General features: G+C 42.1%; 1 protein-coding gene across 2 annotated transcripts; it reads left to right on the top strand.

Moving 5' to 3' along the window:
• Positions 1 to 186: 186 nt before the first annotated feature.
• LOC126284911 (serine protease inhibitor I/II-like) lies at positions 187 to 24,381 on the top strand. 2 transcript variants are annotated; one of them, XR_007551570.1, is made up of 4 exons: positions 187 to 281; positions 8,286 to 8,387; positions 15,724 to 15,842; positions 24,240 to 24,374. XR_007551570.1 is itself a non-coding variant. In XM_049984173.1 (4 exons), the coding sequence occupies exons 1-4, from the start codon at positions 5,070 to 5,072 to the stop codon at positions 24,267 to 24,269; spliced, it is 327 nt and encodes a 108-aa protein (XP_049840130.1). In that variant the 5' UTR covers positions 5,059 to 5,069; the 3' UTR covers positions 24,270 to 24,381. The 2 variants fall into 2 exon arrangements, 1 of the variants encoding a protein (XP_049840130.1); XM_049984173.1 differs by lacking the exon at positions 187 to 281 and adding an exon at positions 5,059 to 5,145 and having other exon boundaries at positions 24,240 to 24,381.
• Positions 24,382 to 25,033: the final 652 nt, after the last annotated feature.

The following is a 25,033-nucleotide window of genomic DNA, read 5'->3' as shown; positions in this document are numbered from 1 at the left end:
ATAATATTATTGAAATGGCTCTGAGCACTATGGGACTTAACTGATAATATTATTCATGTGAACTATACTGAAACTATTATTTTATAAACGATGTATGTCTCTGATAGGCTTTACAATGTGGATCGCTGACTGTGCACGACTGCAGAGCCAAAGATACTGTTTATGGTCTGAGATAATAGTGTTGGAGTAAGAGAGTGCTGGTGTGCTCTGTGAAGACACCAAGTGTTAGAATAATGTTTTAATTACGAGAACATGGAAGCAGAAGTCTTCATGCAAGCGAGGTAAATATGTTAAATAGATATGATTTTCGTTTTGCCAATGCGTTAGTATAGATGAGTTGGCTGATAATTTGTAATTGTTGAGTAACCACAGAAAGTACATAAACTGACTGATGAAAAGGCTAGTTAGATATTTCACTTTTGTAATACTTCTAAGACTTGTTGCCAGAGCTATATTTAATTTGATGATTTGCATTTATCCTGGATTAGTGAGGTTACATAATACTTGCTGTAAAAATCTCATCGTTTATGGGTAAGTTGGTAAATATGATATGTTCTTTTTTTATCAATGTTACTTCAGTTGTCAAATGTTTTTGAAAAGCCGAACTTAACTTGCGATATAAACTCACAAAAAAATCAGTGTTAGTAGTTCACCACAGTCAGTACTGCTCGCTGTCCAGATCTTATATTTTTCAAAGAATTTGGTTTTTCTGAAATGTTCTCGTCTATTAGCCAAAAGAATTTCATGTGCATTTCAAGTATTATGTACACTGATGCTGTTGAGCCTGAAGCTAGCATTCGAGCATTCGTTTTTTTTTTTTTTATGAGAGACCAGAATATAGCGCGTTTCACAGTTGCTTCTTGGTAGAGGTAAGACAGTTTAATTTTTTGTTATGTGCACAGGGAGCAAAATTATCAGCTTTGAACAGAGTCAGACGATTCAGTGCCTAAGGGTCTGAATGTATTTCGCAGTGACTGTATTTCTTTAATGGTATTGGGAGTTGCATTCCCCAATAAGTTCGTATGAAGTTTTGCTAACAATAGCACAGAGTAGATTAGATTTAGATTAGATTTACTTTCATTCCAATTGATCCGCAGTGAGGAGGTCCTCCAGGATGTAGAACATTATTTTACAACTAAAACAAATAAGCTAATAAGTTCGTATGAAGTTTTGCTAACAATAGCACACAGTAGATTAGATTTAGATTAGATTTATTTTCATTCCAATTTATCCGTAGTGAGGAGGTCCTCCAGGATGTAGAAAATTATTTTACAACTCAAACAAATAAGCTAATGTACTATTCCTCAGGTACCAAGTAGCATGGACGTCACTTTTTATGGAACGCTGTATGAAAGAATCATTTTACAAATACTAATGCACTGAATTTAAAATAATTTTATTTATGTATAAGGTAATAAACGTGCAGAAGTTATATATATATATATATATATATATATATATATATATATATATATATATATATATATATAATAGAAAGAAACTTCCACATGAGAAAATATATTAAAAACAAAGATTCCAAGACTTACCAAGCGGGAAAGCGCCGGTAGGTAGGCACAATAAATAAAACACACAAACACACACACAGAATTTCTAGCTTCGCAACCGACGGTTGCTTCTTCAGGAAAGAGGGAAGGAGAGGGAAAGACGAAAGGATGTGGGTTTTAAGGGAGAGGGTAAGGAGTCATTCCAATCCCGGGAGCGGAAAGACTTCCCTTAGGGGGAAAAAAGGACAGGTGTACACTCGCACACACACACACATATCCATCCGCACATACACAGACACAAGCAGATCTGAAGGCCAATTGGACAGAATTTGGTACAATATCCTCCAGAGACAGCAAATGACTTGGAAGAGCAGCTGAACGGAATGTACAGTGTCTTGAAAGGAGGATATAAGATGAACGTCGACAAAAGCAAAACGACGATAATGGAATGTAGTCGAATTAAGTCGGGTGATGCTGAGATAATTAGATTAGGAAATGAGACACTTAAAGTAGTAAAGGAGTTTTGCTATTTGGGGAGCAAAATAACTGATGATGGTCGAGGTAGAGAGCATATAAAATGTAGACTGGCAATGGCAAGGAAAGCGTTTCTGAAGAAGAGAAATTTGTTAACATCGAGTATAGATTTAAGTGTCAGGAAGTCGTTTCTGAAAGTAGGTACTGGGAGATGAAGAAGCTTGCACAGGATAGAGTAGCATGGAGAACTGCATCAAGCCAGTCTCAGGACTGAAGACTACAACAACAACGTCCTCCAGGAGCACATCCAATAACTCTATAACTCAATGGCAAGCCGAATGCTTGCGTAATGGCCAGAGGTGAACTAGTGTGGTAATGACTTGCTAAATTTGTGAAGCTATTTCCCTTGAAAAATTGTACAGTTTTTCTGAAACTATGATCATTTGTTTTCCTGTACATGTAAACGACATCTATCTATTTCCATGCCATTTGGATAATTCCTTCACTGTGCTTCTTTGCCTTTGAGGGTACATCGTGTTGAAAGACAACGCCACGAAGAATCTAAACGGCAGAGCCATTGGCCTTAATACGCAGATACGTAACGACTGCCGTCTAAATTACCGGCGGTGGGAACCAGGGATGTTCGCGTTGAGTACCCAATGGCACCCCATATCATCGCGACAAGAACGGAGTCATATCTTCCTACAGTCCTTATCATCTGGACCACCACACACGAATACATCCATGGTGCAGTACGCAGGATCAGGACTCATATGATAAAGACAAGGTGGGGCTCCTGCCACGTACAGTGTCGCCGTTGGGTGCAACACTGTCGGCGTGTCTCCCTTTGCTGCCACGCCAAGGGAAATCACCACAATGCTCGCTGTGCTGACAGTCTGTGGTGTTCCAGGTGTCGTCGCACTGTGCATATGGATACCTGTGTTTCTACAAAAAAGACCATTTCCTTATTCCTGTCATGGGTTCTCGATTCTGCATGACTGAGTGAACAATATGTCTGGCCTTTCGAGCGCTAGTCGTATGGGGCCATTGAGAACCATCATGCGGTTGAGTATCGCCCTCCTGAACACATTAGTTCCACATTTGCCTAACAATCATAGGATCCCAACCAAAGTGAGCAACAATATCGCGGAATGATAAAGGGAACACGATTGGCAACTATCCAGTCATTCTAACTGGTAAATGTTCCTCATCCTTGCAGACGGAATAACACACCCTTTTCGCAAACAACAGACATTCTATTGAGATTACTAAATATTTCCGTAGATTCAGAAGGTAGACAACATTACTCTATACCTACATCATAATCCGCAAGCCACCTAACTGTGTGTGTCGGACAGTACTTCTGGTTAAACCAACTGATCCCCCTTCCCCGGTTACACTCGCGAATGGGTCGGGAAGCTTCTGTATTAGCTCTAATTTCTCGAATTTTCTCGTCGTGCTCATTTAGCATCATGTATGTGAGAGGAAATAATATGTTGTCCGTCTCTTCCTGGAAAGTGCTCTCTCGAAGTATCAGTAGTGAACTTTGAACTTCTCCGTGATGCACAACGTGCCTATTGTAACGTTTGCCATTTTGAATTTGTAGGGCATCTCTGTAACGCTCTCACGCCGACTGAACGATCCCGTGACGAAACGCGCCACCCTTTGTTGAATCTTCTCTGTCTCTTCTATTAGTCCTACCTGATAGGGACCCAGAAAGATGAACAATACTCAAGGTTTGGTCGAAGAAGCGCCTTGGATGCCACTTTCTTCGTGGATGAGATATATTACCTTAAGATTCTTACTATGAGTCTGAGATCTGCTCTTTGTACTATTTGTTTTTATGGTCATTCCACTTACAGTCGTTCTGGATACTTACTCCTAGATATTTTAGGGTAGTTACTGTTTTCATCAGCTTTTCATGAACAATATAGTTGTGCAGTAGTGGATTCCTTTTCCTGTATACGTGCAATATGTCACTTTTGTTTATGTTCAAGGTCAACTGCCAGAGTCTGCATCATTCATTAACCCTGCAGGTCATTCTGCAAATCGATACCGGGCTGCGATCTGTCTTCAAGAGCTTCCGATGTTTTCTACAGGATCAGTTATATAGATTGTAAATGACAAGGGCCCTACACGCTGCCTTTGGGTACCCCAGAAATTAAATTTACGTCTGTCGAGTTTGTTCTGTTAAGAACGATGTGTTGCGTTCTGTCTGCAAGGGCCGGCCGGAGTGGCCGAGCGGTTCTAGGCGCTACAGTCTGGAACCGCACGACCGCTACGGTAGCAGGTTCGAATCCTGCCTCGGGCATGGACGTGTGTGATGTCCTTAGGTTAGTTGAGTTTAAGTAGTTCTAAGTTCTAGGGGACTGATGACCTCGGATGTTAAGTCCCATAGTGGCCAGAGCCATTTGAACCATTTTTCTGCAAGCAAGTATTGAATCCTGTCGCAAATCTTGTCCAATTCTCGGCAAGCTCATTTTTTTCACTATATGGCAGTATGGAACGGTGTAAGACACGTTCCTGAAGTCAAGGAACACGGCATAAACCTGAGCGCCGTTGTCTACAGCGTTGTGGATCTCACGGAGAAACAGAGCCAGCTGAGTTTCCGAAGATCTTTGTTCACGGAATAGATGTTGATATTTGTTCCCCAAAAATGACATAATTATTGAACATAAAACATGTTTCATAATTTTACGACAGATCGACCTACTCTGTGCGGTTGCACTAAAATACCAATAATTCGTATGTTACTAGACTTCATGTTAATTTGATGCCTGTCGGGCTTCGCATTACGATGCTGTAATTTTAACGGCCAGTGGTATAGGTTGTCCGAGGGCTAACAGGAATACAAAGGAACAAAATGGGAATAAACGATACGGGCAAAACTTTCAGAGCACTGAAACAGTTATTGTACCTGGAAACATATCTGCTGATTTAAGAGCTGATTGTACCGAGCGCCACTGCTGGTTGGTGAGGACGGGAGGGGGAAATAGGGAGGGAGAGAGAGAGAGAGAGAGAGAGAGAGAGAGGACGGTTAAGTACATAAGGCGCCGCGGCTGACCTGGCTGACACCACACATCGCCAGCCATGAAGGTCGCCATCATCTTCACCGCCGCCGGCCTCGTGCTGGTTTATCTGGTGGTGGCAGTTCCTTTGCAAACCGGTGAGTGCGATAGAGCTCAGAGGCTCCTTGAGATTTCCACGTCAGAATCAGATCCATCTTAAACGTCTTTGATACTGAAAAGGTTCTTTACTCCAGTCTTCGACCGCAGATAGCATGAAATGACAACCAGTTTCAGCTGGCGATGACGGTATTCCGAGCTTTGTGCTCAAATGCAGACAGATCTGAAGATCATGACCACGGAATGTAACCGATCGTCATTTGCGGTAATGAGCGACAGAATACTGGAATAAAGCAACTTTTTAGTATTTCTTGTATAGCTGATGTCCTGCAAAATAGCGATGCCACATTTTATCAGCGTACTCGTTCACTTTTCCGCCGTTGTCCGTTTACTTATTTATCCCAACCTTATATTTGATAGGAAAATGATGTCTGTGTATTACCGTGGCCGTGCTGTTCTAGGCGCTTCAGTCCGGAACCGCGCGACCGCTACGGTCGCAGGTTCGAATCCTGCCTCGGGCATGGATGTGTGTGATGTCCTTAGGTTTAAGTAGTTCTAAGTTCCAGTTCAGTCATTTTGATATTAGACATGTCATGTTTCTAGTTTGGAGGAAACCAGCTGCAACACATGAAGTGTGAGCTATCAAGCTGTTTTAGTCAGAGAATAGTGCACGAAGCCTATTGTAACGGAGCCTCCATGGTGTTTTAATTTGTACTTTTACCCACACATTTTCGTTTATAACTCTCATTCCTACTAATGCCTCCAGGGTCTTTTTTCTATCACTTTTCCTAATCAACTTCGACTTCCGTTCAGCGCTCTGCTTCGAACTAACCTCCACAATTCTAGGCCAGAGTTTGACAATCAGAGACAATGTTTCCCTGAAGAGTCTTTTCTAAAGCTGTCTTTCTGTTTCCATCATCTTGCGGAAAACAGAATTCTTGTTTAGTAGAATTCATTGAGGGTTTGGTTCTCGGTCATCCTCATTCCTTTTTCTGTTCATTACTGTTAGCACTGCAAGGTCCAAGTCTTCTTTGTAGCCTAGTATAAAAAAAAGGGTCATCAACGAGCCTTTCCCTGATACTTCTATTCCCTTCTGTCACTTAAATGGCTGCTGTTGGCGATCAATTGATGGGAAACTATAGACTTGTTCCTGTTTTGCGTGAGCTTTAATACAACTGTGTCTCTTCTACGTTTCGACTTTATGTCTTGATTTGTCTGATATGTTGTGGTTAAATTGTCTATCTTTGTACTTCATCCCTATTCCACTTAAACATCCGAATATCTTACTCCTCTCAACGTTATCGAAGACGTTATTTAAGTATATAAATGACGTGAGAGTGCCTTGATTTTTTAATATCTTCCTCCATTACTAAAAATTAAGCCTGTATTTCTTTCCGGCTACTTCTGTCTTTTATGACTCCGACTTCTTATTATCTAATACCTATTCTTTCTTTCTTTCTTTCTTTTGTCTAAGAAGCGCGTTTAAAATTGTTAGTTCGTTTGTTGATTTCTGCTTTATTAATCTCCCAGAATCTTCTCGTGAGTCTTCTTAAATGCCACTGTGAATCTGTTCTTCGGTACTAGTGTTCAAAAAGCTAGACGATATATTATGTTTTCTTTGTAATGCCCATGCCTTGTAAAACTTTCCTAGAGTCTTCTAATCAGCTGATTTTTATCTTTGAATTAAAAGCGCTCAGTAGTGTTGTGGCTAGACTGCAGTTGTTCATTTTGTAAATATGACTATGGCATTTGAAGCGTCTCTCGCGCAGGGTGTTACTGAACTTAAATATATGCTTGTAGAGGTGAGATCTCCTCCTATTCAACTAAAATTTCATTTTCTTATGTGAAATATTTTCCTAAGAGCTTGCGGTTCCTTTTTTCAGTTTTTCCAACTTTGACTTGCCCTCCTGCAGTTATGGTCTCTAATGCATATAGTAATTCCTGTGAAAGAACTGTCCTGTGATGTTGCAATTTCGCCTGCGCGATATTAGTATATTGTTATAGTGGTTCCATGTGATTCTGAAAGCCTTTTGAAGTTTTATTGCTCTTTCTAGATTTGCACAACTCTATCTATGACGACAGCAAGGTCTCTCCAAAGTATTTAAGTTGCTTGCCTGTAAACTCGTCGCATATTTTAGCTTCAGTTCCTGTCGTTTTGATGTAAGCTAAGTTTCCCTGTAATGGCTTTTCTCATAAGATGTCTGAAGATTTACCTTTGCTATTATTTTGTGCAGTTTTTCTAGAGCATGTTATTTTTTCTTCTCTAGCCTTGGTAATCACTAATAAATCATCGACTAAAACTTACCATTAACATTGATTTTGCATCACTAATTTTTGCTGTTTACACCTTTATTTATCGAAGATACCGTACGTGTATTATTGTAACATATACAAGGAAGAACTGAATAACAAAGCATATAATATACTGAAGGGAATCAGTTCCCTGTTCGCAGCTAATGATATGAGACTCTTAATAAAATAAAACTTAAGCAACCTACTTTCTGACACAAAGATTTCATTTAGGGTGAAATTCTACTCCCTGGCAATAGTGGCATTATGATGAAATGTAGGACAACAGATATCGGGAAATCAGGATAGACTGGAAGTTAACATTGATGACACATGACACGAGTTTCTGCAGACGTTGAACACATCTACAGCACATATACTTTTATGTTCAGGATACCACCAACCGTTAGGTCGACACAACCGTGAGCTCGACATAACCGTAAATAACGAAGATCATGTCAAAGACATTGTATTCGAGTTGCTACGGTAACTGATGAGTAACTGATGATAGTACTAATGGCAAATAACTCGTAAGGGTGTGTGGGTGTGTGTGAGGGGGAGGGGGCGAGGAGGAGGATCCAGTGGAGTAGAAAAAGGGTGACTTAACTTAAACAGCAAAGTTGAGTTGAGCAATTTCAGCTAATGTCGGTAGACGTGTCACGGTAAATAAGTAACTGACCAATACCAAGAAAAAGAAATTATGAATAATAACGGAAACTCGTTCAGTTAGGATTTTGAGAATTTAAAAATACGTTATTTCTTCATAATTTTCAGTTTTGGATTAAATTTAAATCGTTTCTGATAAAGTCGTCATGGTGTTGTGGTTTTCGATAGAGGGGACGTAGATTTTCCAATATAATGTCGTAAAAGGGCTCTTACTTTTCTATTCCAGAATGCTCCCCTGGGCAAAAAAAGGAAGACGCTTGCAGCACTTGTATCTGTGCTGAGGAGGGCTACTGGGAGTGCAGTTACACCTGCTTTAAGCAGAAAACATGTGAGTATGCAAGATACACAGGTAACAACACTTTCTTTCCCAAATGAGCTACTGCTTCTTCACTGAATATTCCACTGTTGTGAGAAATCACACATAAAAAGCAAGGAATGAATCCAAGGAATTAATGGGGGGTTTACGTACTATGTAGCAGGGGGCTGATTGGCACTCGAGTTTCCTGAATCGTGGGAATCATTGTTTGCAAGACTGGGCAATCACGGTGTGAGCACGGAATATACGAGTATGATCAATTTTCCATATTTCTGTGTTAAACTTAGTATTCGCATTTTTGGTACTTCAGGGAGGGACTGTTGTCTCGGGTCATAACGATGCTTCTGTTCATAAGAAAGAAAGATATAAATACATTACTGGAATCTGCTTTGAACTGCGAACTTTCTGAACCTTAGGTAGCTGACAATATTTGATTGCACAAGGATATAAGTTTATGTGAATTATTGCGTAACAGGAGGGGTTACAGTTTCAGTTATTAATGAAAGAGCACACTGTGTTTAAAGTCATGAGATTAAAATTTTAGCATGGGAAAAAAGTAATAATAATTCGTCGAAGCTAGCTGAGAGCTGAAAATGCACTGTAACTGTGGGGCATTTCGACTCCAACTGTATTTTTCTTTTTTTGGGATCATCAACCGTGCGACTGCCGTATACGCCCTAATCTCTGTCTTCATCTACAATTTTTGCTTTCTACAACTCCTTCTTGTACCATCAAAACTGCTCTCTGGTGTCTCAACGCATGTCTGATGATCACGTCCCTTCTACTATTTAGTTTTTCCATCTGTAACTCTGTACTCCGATTTTGCGGAGAACTTCCTTGTATCTTCTGTTACCAGGTTATCTAATATGAACATATTCCGCAACACTCACCAGTTCTCAAACACATTGATTGTCTGCTTTCCGGTTTTTAGACCATCCAGGAACACTTTCATACAATAGTGTATACGAGAAGTATATTCCCGGAAGTTTCTTTATCAAGTTAAGGCCTATGATATTTGTAGACTTGACGAAGGTTTCTCTCTTTGCCTGTGGTGATCTGCTTATTAAATTCTTCTTGCTTTCCCCGTCATGGGTCATTTTGCTTACTAGGGAGCAAAATTCCTTCAGTTCCTCTACTTCGTGGTCCCCAGTTTTGAGTTTAATTTTACTGATAATCACATTTATGTTACTCCTCATTATTTTCGTCTATCTTTGGCTCATGAAGTTTCAAGATTTTGTTGATGTAGGACCAGCAATCGATTTATTACAGGAAGAGTTTATTACAAATCTGTCACAGTTACAGTACATATATGAAGGTTGGAACTTTAATAGTGGCAACTATTCATTTACATCTCGTACAAAATATATATGTGTTTAAAAGTTTTACTGACCTTCAAAGTAGTCACTAGCGTTGTGTATAACCCGTTGCCAGAGATGTAGAAGTCGTAGGATACTCTTAGCAGTGCCAGTTGTGTTGACAGTTCGAGTGGCGCGGTCTATTGCCCGACGAATTTGTAGCAGTTCTGAAGCGAATGCAGTGAAGTGTTTCCTTCAGTTTAGAAATCGAGTTGAACTTACGAGGGCTTAAGTCAGGGGAGTGCAGTAGGTTCAAATGGTTCAAATGGCTCTGAGCACTATGCGACTTAACTTCCGAGGTCATCAGTCGCCTAGAATTTAGAACTAATTAAACCTAACTAACCTAAGGACATCACATACATCCATGCCCGAGGCATGATTCGAACCTGCGACTGTAGCGGTCACCCGGTTCCAGACTGTAGCGCCTAGGGCCGGCCGCGGTGCTCTAGCGGTTCTAGGCGCTCAGTCCGGAACCGCGCGACTGCTACGGTCGCAGGTTCGAATCCTGCCTCGGGCATGGATGTGTGTCATGTCCTTAGATTAGTTAGGTTTAAGTAGTTCTAAGTTCCAGGGAACTGATGACCACAGATGTTAAGTCCAATAGTGCTCAGAGCCATTTGGTTTTGTAGCGCTAGAACCGCACGGCCACTCCGACCAGCAGTGCAGTAGGTGGTATAGCACTTAGCAGCCCCATGAGTCAAACAAATCAGTGACAACTTGCACTGTACGTGCTTCAGTATTGTCCTGCAAAATGATGGTCAGGTCCTGCAGAAAGTGTCACCACTTCTTTCTCTATGCTGTCCATTTTTGGAACACAACCTACGACCAGCTCCTTGATGCCTATTCGTGGTTTCACCATCCTTCAGACATTCACGACAATAGCGTGAGAACGGCCGACCAGCTTCATCATTTATGAGCCGCCCGTTCCTCGGTGCCAACGTCTACCTTTTGTCAAAGTGACTTATGTCAGAGGGTCTCCCCATTTTCAGGCCATGTCATTGCTAGATTGATTTTCCACTCGTCTCTGCTCATCTTATATACATCCCTTGCCGTGTCACGTAACGGAGGGGAACGAGACGTGTAACCATTGGCACCCCATACCATCACGTCGAGTCATACATACTTCCAATGTGCGTTCACCGCGATGTCGCCAAACACGAATCCGACCATCATAATGCTGTAAACAGAACTTTGATTCATCCGAAAAAAATGACTTTTGCCATTCGTGCACCCAGGTTCGTCGTTGAGTACACCATCGCAGGCGCTACTGTCTGTGATGCAGCGTCAAGGGTAATCGCAGCCATGGTCTTCGAGCTGATAGTCCATATTGCTGCAAACGTCATCGAACTGCTCGTGCAGATGGTTGTTGTTTTGCAAACGTCCCCATCTGTTGATTCAGGGATCGAGACGTGGCTGCACGGTCCGTTACAGCCATGCGGATGAGATGCCTGTCATCTCGACAGCTAGTGATACGAGGCCGTTGGTATCCAGGACGTCGTTCCGTATTACCCTCCTGAAGCCACCTATTCCATATTCTGCCAACAGTCAAATGACTCTGAGCACTATGGGACTTAACATCTATGGTCATCAGTCCCCTAGAACTTAGAACTACTTAAACCTAACTAACCTAAGGACAGCACACAACACCCAGTCATCACGAGACAGAGAAAATCCCTGACCCCGCCGGGAATCGAACCCGGGAACCCGGTCGCAGGAAGCGAGAACGCTACCGCACGACCACGAGCTGCGGACTGCCCACAGTAATTGGATCTCGACAACGCAAGCAGCAAGATACGATAAAGCGCAATCGCGATATGCTTCAATCCGACCTTTATCAAAGTCGGAAACGTGATGCTACGCATTTCTCCTCCTTACACGAGGCATCACAACAACGTTTCACCAGGCAACGCCGGTCAACTGCTGTTTGTGTATGAGAAATCGGTTGGAAACTTGTCTCATGTCAGCACGTTGTAAGTGTCGCCACCGGCGCCAACCTTGTGCGAATATGCTGAAAAGCTAATCATTTGCATATCACAGCATCTTCTTCCTGTGTGTTAAATTTCGCGTCTGTAGCACGTCATCTTCGTCGTGTAGCAATTTTAATGGTCAGTAGTGGAAATGTGAAAGCTAGATTGCTTTCTTTGAAACAGCCGAAGCATCTTCCCCTGTCCCTTATGGTCTCATTTCCAGTAGGACATAGCAATTGGTCGAGACAGTTGGGACTTCGAGCCCTATTCCGATGGAGTTTTGAGTTTCATGAAGACCCATAACGGCGTCTACTCCATTGCCCAGTATAAGCTTCGTTCCTAAAAATTCTAGTATCTTACGGAGTTTGAACCGAAAAGCTTTCTGTTTGATACAATCATAAAATCGTGAGCCCAAAGATTTTCAACAATAAAGCTAACAATATAATTTATCAAATACAATAATGAACGGAGAGAAGTGGAAAAAGGAGAAAGAGTTCAGAATTTCACTTTGCACGTGACTTAAAGCCAATGAAACTGACAAAAAGATGCTAAAATTTAGCACAGTCTGTGGAACAATTAGACATACAAAAAGACACGAAAGGGACACAGTTGGTGATTTACGGGTTCATGCAGTTTCTGTTCTGCGCTATGGATCTGAAACATTAGTTGCCATGTAAAAGGATATGAGTAGGATCGCCGGCCGCGGTGGCCAAGCGGTTGTAGGCGCTTCAGTCCGGAACCGCGTGACTGCTACGGTCGCAGGTTCGAATCCTGCCTCGGGCATGGATGTGTGTGATGTTCTTAGGTTAGTTAGGTTTAAGTAGTTCTAAGTTCTAGGGGACTGTTGACCCCACATGTTAAGTCCCATAGCGCTCAGAGCAATTTGAACCATTTGGGTAGGATCCAGGTTGCAGAAATGATATCCCCGACGTGCAAGCAGACAGACAACCACTTGACACAAGTGCAAGGCTAGCTGCTTGCTTGCCGGTGCCTAAGAGTATTTCGCAGATTTTTCTCTGTAAAGACACGTTTTTGAAATACTCAATAAACGGGGGGGGGGGGCACAGAGGGTTTTGCCGAACTGGGTAACCCTTATAGAGCCCTTTGCCGTTTTATTCATGCATGTATCAATGTCACACTCTCCGTGCTCACCACATAAGAGAGAGTGGCACAAGCGCGCTGAAAAGCATAAGGACCTTCCGCTACTTCAGATCACGTTCAGAGTTCGTCGAATGGTTTTGAGCGGTGCGTAATGGTTCCATCTTCTACACTAGAGCAAAAATTGCTATCACACGCATTTCGAAAGCATCAGATCGCGTTCTATGGAATTGCAGCGCTGTCATGTCCGTTGGTAAGGGGTGAATCGCCCAGGAGGTGTAACAGTGTCAAAGACTGTCGAGAACGTCATCGTTTTGTTCATAGCACTGCGAACTGTTGTTTCTCACCAAGAAATGCGTAGGTGTCACCGTCCCAAGGAAAGGTTGGTTTCATTAACGCCCTTTATGCCGTCACCTGTGGTCTTTACGTTCCGATTCTGAGCGGCGGTGTGTCTGAAATGTTGTCCTTGGCCGCTATTAAAAGCCGCATAATTTCAACCTTTGGCGCCGCAGTTCTGATCTCCATCGTAGAGGCGTAAAAAGAAGGGGTGAAATGTAGGTAAGAGGGGCTGTGACGACCTGATTATCGTGTGAGACGTCCACGGTGGCTTTGGGCATTGAGTCGAAATTTGGTGTCAATGTGACATGATCAACCCAGAATGAGATTTCCACTCTGCAGCGGAGTGTGCGCTGATATGAAACTTCCTGGCAGATTAAAACTTTGTGCCCGACCGAGACTCGAACTCGGGACCTTTGACTTTCGCGGGCAAGTGTTCTACCAACCAGCTACCCAAGCACGACTCACGCCCCGTCCTCACAGCTTTACTTCTGCCAGTTTGGAAGGTAGGAGACGAGATACTGGCAGAAGTAAAGCTGTGAGCACGAGGCGTGAGTCGTGCTTGGGTAGCTCAGTTGGTAGAGCACTAGCTCGCGAAAGGCAAAGGTCTCGAGCTTGAGTCTCGGCCCGACACACAGTTTTAATCTGCCAGGAAGTTTCATGATCAACCCACCTTACACATCTCATGAACTTCTGAGCTTTGGTCTTTTTCTCGAATTTATCGCCACTTTGCTCTTTGAAACATCGGTGAACCCAAGGGTGATGTCGCAGGGAGCTACGCTTTTTCCCCCTTACACAGGAATGCGCCAGAATGTGAGACAATTACGCGATTTCGAAAAAGTGATCCTTTATTTCTGTTTCACGCTATAGATCACTGGTTCGCAACCTGCAAGTAATTTTCCCTTGTGAAGGGAGGGGGGGGGGGGGGTGTAAAATAAATTTTTCTGAGGGATAAAAGCAAAAACAGTTCTTGAATTTCTGAATTAAGTTATTTACAAAAGCATTGTTAGGATTTAATATTTATTGGGCAAATAACCACTATTTACCTATAATCAAGTATTACCGCTTGACGCGTAAGGTGGAATCCATAGCTTTTGAAATGGGTTCAAATCCTCGTGTAGTCGTTGATGGCCATAACATTTCTGCAGGGGAGGGTGTTTGTTATGCCTCCCTGCCGATAATGCACCGGCAACGAAGGAATCTTCAGTGCAGCCAGCGAGATAGTTGGTTACTGTAGCCTCCGACGTGAAGCGTCTGCGCCGTGTGTATTTGAGAAAGCCTCTGGTTTCCAAGGCGCGAAGTTTTGGCTGCCGCTGAGTCGTCACTTGCGTGTTTGTTAGCTTAGAAGCCTGGCCTGCTGATATTCTGCCATTCTTGGACGTTTGCTTATTCAGGGATATCTCTTTCTGCTTGCTCTGTTGTCATATTAAGTGCGCTTCTGACGTTTCTCGCTTGTGTGCGGTTTTGACTGCTTTAGCTCTTTGGACTTTAGAATTCCCGCTATTGAGAACTTGGTTCGGCTTGCACTCAGAGCCACGTTTTCCTCCCAGTTTGCGAGTCCATATTTTTGAACCTGTACCACGGAAAGGAGTTACTAAAAGAGTGGGAGGCGTAACTGAGCTGAGTTCCCGGGTCGTTTTGTTTGCATGGTGTTTCCAGTGGTTTAACTGAGCTATTTTCTGATTTGCCGTTGAATGTTTCGCCAGTCAGCAATGTTGTCCGTTCACAAATTGAGTCAGGGATAGCGTTTTTTAATTATTTTTTTTCTAATTTTCAGATTGGCATGCCCTGTCGACGTTAACCTGGAACTGTGATACGTAATATAATAGCTTAAGTCAAGGTCAGCTGATTCTTCTCAAACTGGGCCTGAGGACGTTTCACTGTTATAGCTGAGAATGACCATCAACTCAGATAATGTAAAATATGAGCTGATAGATCACTTAGCATTTATTGAATTAGAAAGTATTTTCCTAATTTGGCAAACCGATAAGTATATGCCCGGAGATAACATCAACTCGAGAGTGTGAAAGAATATTTTCAGGTAGTGAAATTCGAGCCAAACTAAATTCTTTGGACGCCGAATAGCAATATTATGAAATATGTTGTGATATAACGGAGATTACAACATTTTCGCTAGAGAATAGTGGCAAGTACCCATAAAGACATGTTATCGAAAAATGTTTTATGATATTCACTCCATTCGTGACAAGTTACACATGTGAAAACTAGTCTTCGAATAAGGTAGGAATAGCAAAGAAATGTGAGTAATATGATAGGCTTGGAGCAAGACTCACTATGAGCACTGACTAAGACCAAACTGAATATAGGAAAATTATCAGGATCGAGCAGTTCCAACCGCCCCAATTGTTCATCGTTTCTTTGTTTAATAAAACATATGCTAACTATATATTATTTATCTTTTATCTGTTAAGAACAGTACTGTTACTTTTTTCCAAACCGTAAGTAAATTTGGTGTTAACCTTTATTGGGTTTACTGGCTGAATTCTAATCTCACTCAAGAGCTATAGCCTCAGAAAATTTTGGGAACTGTTGTTCTCGATGTTTTAAAATGCTACTTGTTCTCTGATACAGCGAAACCCTGTAAGCCTGGAACTATGCTCTCTGATGGCTGCACCACATGTACCTGTAACCCAGATGGGACGACTGCCACATGTACCATGAACGACTGTTCATCCCAGCTTCCTGGAGAGGTGAGTATCATTTCACCTGCTAAGTATATACTTGGTATTCTACACACACACACACACACACACACACACACAGAGGGTGTATGTGGTACATAAACATGTACACACATCAGTGTGTTGGTTGTTTGTTCTCTGTATCGAAGAGTCTCTCCACAAACACACAACGTGCTTAACAACCTGATGTTTTTGCATGGTCACACTGCACCACTAAGTGGACTACATATGTCAGTGCAGACTGCCCATATTGTGTACACGCATCCACACTTCAACAGCTGACCTACTACCCAACATTAATGGGTTACTGTTGCCACATGTACTTGGAGCTACTAACCAAGCTAAGAACATAAGGCTTGCCATGGCTATAGCTATTAGTCTACAAATGACGTAAATACTAATGCAATGTTTGTGCTTATACCCATTATATCCTGCATATATACAAAATCAAGTTCTTGGTAGGTTTCTGGTGGTTTATGGCACCAGATGTCTATAAACAGTGTGGTGTCACCGCCAGACACTACACTTGCTAGGTGGTAGCCTTTAAATCATCCGCGGTCCGTTAGTATACGTCGGACCCGCGTGCCGCCACTATCAGTGATTGCAGGCCGAGCGCCGCCACATGGCAGGTCTAGTCTAGAGAGACTCCCTAGCACTCGTCCCAGTTGTACAGGCGACTGGTTCACTGTCTACCTACGCTCTCATTTGCACAGACGACAGTTTAGCATAGCCTTCAGTTGCGTCATTTGCTACGACTTAGCAAGGCGCCATATTCAGTTACTATGTCTTCTGAGCAGATAATATTGTGACTCATCTACCGTAAAGAGCGACGTTCATCATTAATGGATTAAAGTTAAGTATCAAACTAATATCGTCCGTTTTCTGAATAATTCCTTGTCATGTTCCAGATCTCACGTCAGTATAGTTCTTCCCTCCTCACGCCAGCCTGCGTGAGCTAAAACGTGTGCATTTCGACCTGCAGTTGTAACACGGTGTTGGCTCTTCTGCTAAGACTACAAACAGATTATGCAATTCCTATAAAATATGAGCCTGTGGTTTTCAGGCACCAAGCTGGTAACTGGTAGCATCCCAATTATGTTACATTTTGTAGACCACAGCTGTCATTATGCATTCGATTATCACCACTGGTCTCATGGAAGTCCAAGTGAATGTCCAGATAGCAAAATAATGTCATCACCGCTATTTGTCAGTGGAGAGGTGCCTGTTTCGAGCAACCATTTTCTCGTATGATGGTGTATCCAGACTCAACCTTCAATCAGGTATAACAACGAATGTGATTTATCCAACCAGGCGACACTTATCGATTTATTCATGACCCAATCTCGATTGTCCCTTGTCCACTGCTATTGTAATTAACGGTGTCACAGGTCAACAAAATGTTCAAATATGTGTGAATTGCTAAGAGACCAAACTGCTTAGGTCATCCGACTCTAGACTTACACACTACTTCATCTAACTTAAACTAACTTCTGCTAAGAACAACACACACACCCATGCCCGAGGGAGGACTTGAACCTCCTGTGGGAGGGGCCGCGCAGTCCGTGACATGATGCCTCAAACCGCGGCCCCACTCTGTGCCGTCATTGGGTCATTATGGTAAAATTTAAGGCGGTCCCATGTTCAACAATTTGGAGTGAATGGCGAGCTCCAAAATAAGTGTGCCAGCACCGTCATCGTACTCTGACATCAAATCTGCCACAGATCTGTGTAGGCCTCCAAATTCCACGCTCTTTGATGAAGTGTGGACATCCACCACATTCTCGCCTATTTGTGGTTTCGTTGTCCTCAACCATTTTCCACAGATGCCGAAACCAATAGCACATAAACAACAGCCCAACATCGCAGTTTCCAAGACTCTTGTTCCCGGGAGATGGTCCATAACCATCAGCACTCTGTCAAAGTCGCTTATGTTAGTGGATTTCCCCATTTGAACGCCGTGTCGTTCCTACAGTGATTATTCAATCAACTCTGTTCTGATTGCACACTTTGCCTACCGCCTCACATGGCCGCAGCACCAACAGAAGATATTATGAGTCGGTGTGGGCAGTGGTCGTAGGATCACTAAAATCATTGTGGGAATGCCGTTGCGTCCTGTTATAGGATACTTCAAGTACCAGGATGTACCGATTTTTTTGACGAGTTGCAACTGCCTTCCTCAAGGCAAGGGCTGCTTAACTGGCGTATGGTCACATGAATATATCGCTTTGCTAATGGTGTCACTAGATCATTGACGTCACATTTACTACAGATTATTAGCCATTAAATAACAATGATGATATAAAGAAAGTGGGAGGGTATATGTGGCTGATTCTCTGTGTGTTGCACGGCTTGCTGGCAATTGGTAGCCTGCTACACATCAACGACGAACGTCTGGAGTCAGGTTTTCTGGGCTAGTAGTGGAGAGACAAGGCCAGTCATGACAACAATATTTGTTTTGACAGTCGGAGCTGTGTCCAGGGATGCCAATGCCCTGAGCTCAAACATGGCCTGCCATACCAGGATTGGAGGCAGCCAGGGCCACAGCCATGTTGTCAGGATACTTCAGGATTTCAACTGCCTCTTTCATTTTTCGTGTGCACATCCACGACCCCGTCCTGCCAGCACTCACGCTTCTTGTAACTTGGTAGCCTGCTCACAACTGTGATGGTGTTTCACTAGTACTGATATGTTGTATTGCACCAACAGAACATAATGATCATGCTGTGGTATGCAGGTCGTAGCAGGTCTTCTAGTTTCACCAATGTAAGTGGCACTGCATTCAATCTTGTATACATTAGTGGTGTTCACGATTTTTGTTGCATTCCTAATGGACTACACAAAATTCTGGATCCGATGGTCACTGGTTTGACATCTCCTCAAAGAAATGCTCTCCCTACTTGGCCACTGACGCTCTTGATGTAAGGTAAGTGTACCACCAGGAATTGTTCTTTTCTTTCATTTTCTGTATCCGCTTTCCATCTGAACTTGGTAACTCTTCTTGCTTTTTATTACTGATGTATATTCACTCATGACAAGCGCGGTTTCAGAGAGTAAGTGTCTGTACAGTTCACAGGCCCACTTACAGAGGCTACTGGGATAAGCCCCTGGGCTCTGGTGAGCCTCCAAAGGAACAGCATGATTTAAGCAATCACAAACCACAAACGAGTGCTCAGCTGTATTACTCCGCTCAGGCAAGGTGTACATTGCTATGCACAACTTGTATCTTACCTGTTGTTCTATGAAGTAATGCGCTCCTTACATTCTAAACATTCTGCGTGGTGTCTGTTTGTTCTATATCGTGTCTCCGTACCACTTTCGCGCAACGACGCTCTGAGCGTGTTTTTTTAGGGAATTGACTAGTTTGAAACTGGGACCTGTTGCTGGTAAGGAGACGCCAGACCACACATGACATGTAGAATTCATAAGAGTTCAGTGAGACTAGCGATGATATAACCAAATACTTAATGATTTCAGCGTCAGCTCCACTGCACCCCCTGTAAAAGAATCTTAATACTAACTAAATTTAATAGAAGGGGTTCAAGGCTTTCCTATTTTTAGTTAGCTGGTAAAATAACGTCGAAAAAGCAGTTACGTTTACCATTGGAAATCTTATTCTAATCACAAAACATCGTTTATAAATTGCACTATTGATAAAAGAAAATGTTTCAATACAGGATGGTAAAAACCAACTGCCTTCAACATTAAAAACCAACTGCCTTCAACAAAAATGTGAACGAATATTCTCTGAATGGGTGTTCAAGTTCTACAATGGATCGAAGAATGACCTATGCCATATAACATCTATAATCTAGGTTTAAATTAAGTTTCACAAAAGAGAAAACTATCAAAATGGTCTACAGTGACCCTCAATTATCATTAATTACTTATCTAACTTGTCGTAAATTACAGTGGCTGATGTGCCTTCTCAATAACTACATAACAGAAAAATCATCGCGTTTCAGATTTTTACTTCAAGTGGCAAATGTGAACACCATGAGCTTTAATTGACGATCGACACTAGTATTACGCAAAAAGGGGGTGTAACAGATGAAACTTCTGCAGTTCTGAGTGAAGCTTTATGCGCTGTTATGCGGCATCGCGTGCGTTCATTACCTTGTCGGTGTTCGTCAGGGGGCGGCGGGGAGCACAGCTCCGCTGACCTCGCCGTCTCGCAAGCAACTCTCCCCTACCTTCTTCTTACTACAATTTACCGAAGTTGGTTTAAAAAAAAAACTATCTGGTTGTGTTTTCATCTGACCAATCAGGGTCTCAATGTTAACCTTAAGCTCCGCCTACAAATATTCTTTCTATCCAATGAGAAACGTTATACTTTTCGTGGTGGTGCGATGTTATTAAAGTTTGCAACGTAACAGAGATGTGAAAAAGCCTCACGCTAAAACTTGCAGCTGGTGTAGTCCTTTTAGCGTTATTGTAAGATCTATACTGTTCTTCCGGAGGGCTCTATCTTTTAACATGGGATAGGGGGTAGTCCTAACGTAACAGAGATGCGAAAAAGTCTCACGCTAAAACTTGCGGCTGGGGTTGTCCTAGTGGTTAGCTGGCAACGTGGGTGTCCAGTCCGTCCCTTATCATAGGGCTTTCTAGCTTAACACGGTTGAGCTCTCGGCTTCTGTTCTCGTTTCTCCCCTTGTAACAGAGATGCGAAAAAGTCTCACGCTAAAACTTGCGGCTGGGGTTGTCCTAGTGGTTAGCTGGCAACGTGGGTGTCCAGTCCGTCCCTTATCATAGGGCTTTCTAGCTTAACACGGTTGAGCTCTCGGCTTCTGTTCTCGTTTCTCCCCTCGGAACTGCGTCTGTCTCACGGTGGGAAGGTATGACATGCATTTAGACATTCTTGTGTTAGTCTGTGGTATTCCATTTGCTCACTCGTTACTCATATTACTTTGGTTAATTTAATGTCACGATTTATTCGGAGCTATGTGACATGCTGCTGGATTTGCTTATCATGTCAGGGTTTTCATGGAAGGTGTTTGATTTGCCTGACACCTTACAACATCATGCTTGTTCTTACTGCATTAATTATCATATCAATTGGCTCATAAGATGTTACACAGCTCTTTCAATTCTTGTTTGATATTCTTTACATCACTGATGTGGTAGGCTGCAGTGGTCAGTATGTGTAGGATGGTTCACTTCTCTGCCAGATAATGGTGCAGATTGGTACTTAGGGAGTAGCTGGTGTGGGTAGTTTTCCAGTAGGCCTTGTGTCCCATTTTGCTGCTGGTAGTTCTGTAGACCTGCACGTCCTGAAATGGACTGCTTTGTTCCAGTTCGAATTTGATGTTTTTATGCAGGCTGGTAATATGCTTACCAAATTTATGCAGTGGACATCTTTAAGCAAGCATGTAAGCAAACTGGCTTAAGCTGCAGACAGTTCCACCTACGCTGTTGGTCGGAATACAGGGATGACACATTCATCATTTGGTTGCATGGAAGAGCAGAGTTGCATAGTTCTGTCAGGATATTAATAGCCTGCATGATAACATCCTGTTATCACTAGAACAAGAAAGTAACAAAATTATTCTGTTCCTGTATGTGGAGGTCTACAGAACTCCCAATTGCAAACAGAGACACAATGTCTACTGGAAACCTACCCTCCCAGCTAGTACTTACACACCAAACCCCATTATCATCTGCAGATCCGCAGGCCAGTTTAAGGGCCATGCAACACAAGACAGATCTTGTGATCTTGGGGTGCCAAGCTGAGAGGGATGACAAACTTAGAGCAGCGCGAGAGGCACTGCAATGTGAGACTTCTTATACAGGATGTATCTCAAGTAGTATTGGCTGCTTGAGGTGCCAAGCTAAGAAGGCCACCATGCGTGCCCAAGTGCAAGATTTGTATAAGTGAAATCAGAATTAGTATCAAAAACTGCCATGTGTAAAGCATACGAGGGAAATGTGGAGAGGGGAGGGGGTGGGTCCAATGAAACGTCACTTGTGTGGAAAAATGTTCTTGAACCAGCCCTGATCCCTGACATTCTGGCACAGAAGTGTTCCATCCCATAAATGTTAACTGCTTGAGCACAACGCATCAGTGATAAAAACGTTGTGAAACAAAAATTAAAAGAGCTGTTTAACAACTTATCAGCCAGCAGATATGGCAATAAAACAATAAGAAGAGGAACCAAGTTTAGTAGGAAGCCAGATATAGAAAATGAAAGAAAAAACAGTCCCCACTGCCATGCTTACCTTAAGCCAAAGGTATTAGTGACTGAGTAGGGAGGATGCTTTACTGAGCAGACATCAAACCAGTCTTCTGGAGTTGCTGCAGGATCCAGGATTTGTCAGGATCCGCTAAGAATGCAATAAAATCTGTGAACACCACTGGTGTATAAAAGATACAGTGTGAGTGTGGTTCTGCCTACATCGGTGAAATCACATGGCCTGTTAACACTTATATAACAGAACACAAGTGTTACATTTAGTTGGAGCGATCAGCACTAGTTGTGCTCTATTACAACTCAGGGTAGGCTACTGAGTTACAACAAGCAAGAGTACTGGCAAGTCAGCTGTGGATGGGCACACAAAGAATAAGAGGCTTCTGAAATCCTGAAGCAGCCTGGCAACACCAACAGGAAAGACAGCTACAGGTTTTCAGCGTCCTTGCTGCCAACAATTTTGGTACAGTCAGCAAAGTGTGATCACCAGGCTGCAGCTTTACTGAATACAGCTGCTATTGGTCAAACAAACAGCATTTGCACAGCTGACATCGTCTCTCCACTACTAGCAGCACGAAAGTCCAGCACCCAGATGCTTGTCACTGATTCACAGTGGGCTACCAAATGACAGCAAGCCATGCAACCCACAAATAATGAGCCAGATATCCCCTCCCTCTTCCCTTTCCCACTCAAATGTTATTTGATGGCTAATAATATCTAATGAATGTAACAACAGTTGTCTAGTGACAGTGTTCGAATGGCAAGATGTTGGTGCCAACATATCCCAGCCAATCAGCCTTTGTCCTGAGGAAAGCCATTGCAACTAAGTTGAAACATCAGTACATTTTAGTACTTGCAGTGTATTGTAAGATAATGTGACTATATATCCAGAGTGCTTTTAGTGATACTGACACTGACTGTGGAATTCTACACTTTTACATTGGTGGTGGTGTGTGTGTGTGTGTGTGTGTACATATGCACATGTGCTTATGTAACCTTTTCTTATATAAAGAATGTAAATGGCATTATTCTTAATGGTTTGTGTGATTGCCCTGAAACACTAACCGTTTGCCTACCCAAACATGTAGCACACTTCATGCCACTTTGACAGGTTTTGGATGTCATCTCCTTGATATAGTTATTGGTCAACATTGTATTTATGGAAGGGGGAGGGAGCAGGCTAATTGGTGACATGTAATTATATCTCTGGAGCACCTGGTGGTACATATTATACTTAAATCTGAAATAAATATACAGTTGACATAAAGTACCTCTATTACTCTTAGTAATGGGATTTTATTTTGATGTTGCTGATATGTTAACATAATTGGAAATGAACTGTATTAGTGTCAAGTTCATAGTTTTTACTGTTGGTCTGATTGGTAACAGATCTGAAGCTATTTCACTGCTAGGGCTTGGAAATAGCAGTAAGAAGGTGTGATGTGTAAGTATAATCCTGGAGTGCTGGGATCAGTTTTAACCAGACTTACTCTATATACAAAGCACTTCCTGAAAAAAAATATGGCAGCTCACCCTTAGTACTGCTAGGGATGAAGGATGGTGCTGGTGGAGTGGTAGAAAGGCATAAAACTGGACTGTATAGTGAAATTTTAAACAGATTTAGACTGGATGCAGATTCCTATCTGTGGCATCTTCACCAGCAATACACTAGAGGAAAAATGAAAATTGATATTCCACAACACAGACCAATAAATGCAGCAAACTCACCCAGAGTCAGCTCCATAAATATCTTTAATGAATTTCCATCCTTACCTTGGTCCATGTCTTGGAAACAGTTTCACAGTAAATGTTATAACTGATTGGCTGAAAACTCATAACAGAACTTTTTATATATGTAGTGATAACATGAAATTTTATGATTCAAAATGCATGACTGTATGTTTGTAATCAGGTAAATTTACAGTTAAGTATATCTGTAATTGTATATCTCTGTTATTATGCATAAGAGACGAAGCCTATTCTGCTGTATATGTGGTCAGACTCTGATTCTTCATTCCTTCCCTCCTTTCTTCAGACCACTCTGCCACCTGACGCAAGCTTCTCTATTGCATATCCTGCAGGTGAACGGTACCTGTCTGAAGGTGCAACACATATATCTTCATCATGTCGCATTGCAAAAATATACCATGTCAAGAAACTAAAACTGCATACAAAAAGTTGTTTCTTGTATCTAATTAAATGTTTTTACTTTTATCTGTTGTAGGTTTGTCCAGACTGTGAGCAGAAACCATAGAAAAAGTCTTGTGATGTGAAGATTTGCTTGTGAACAAACTATGAGATTTCATGTACTATAGCATGTAGTTTATGCTGATTTATTGAGAAATAAAAACTTTTTGTGAACCTGACATATCTTCTGTATATTTGTTTTATATAAATTACCTTAGCAAACTCAATATTCACAGTATATGTCATTATGCAAATTAGATTTTTACGGAGTGAAAGTAAAACAAAAAAGGCCAGTGATAGAACTAATACTTTTGTGTTGGTTGGGAGGTAGGTACAAATATAGGAAAACCTGGACGCAAACTGTGAATGAACTTTACAGGGCTTACTCTGGTTAATTAGTTAGTAAACATGAAGAAACATCACAGTAGATATACAAAATGGAATGGAATATTTTCATCTACACTTACATCTACATCATACTCTGCAAGCCACCTACTGGTGTGTGCCAGAGGGTACTTTTTGTACCATTAACTAAGCCATCCAATTCCGTTCCACTCATAAATAATGTGTGAGACGAATGATTGTTGGTAAATCTTTGTACTGGCTCTAATTTCTCAAATTTTCTCCTCATTGCCATTACACGAGACGTGGTAAATCTCTCCGTCATGCACAATGTGTCTCTTCTAATCTCTGCCAAGGGATTCTGTTGAGCACTTCTGCAACACCCATGTACAACTAAATGATCCCTTGACAAAATGTACTGCTCTTCGTTGGACCTTCTCTATCTCTTCTAACAGTCCTATCTGCTAGGGATCCCAGATCGATGTACAA

This window comes from Schistocerca gregaria, chromosome 8 (genome assembly GCF_023897955.1).
Source record: "Schistocerca gregaria isolate iqSchGreg1 chromosome 8, iqSchGreg1.2, whole genome shotgun sequence".
Taxonomy (NCBI): Eukaryota; Metazoa; Arthropoda; class Insecta; order Orthoptera; family Acrididae; genus Schistocerca; species Schistocerca gregaria.
The sequence above is the reverse complement of the archived record's forward strand: the minus strand, read 5'-3'. Positions and strand labels throughout refer to the sequence as shown.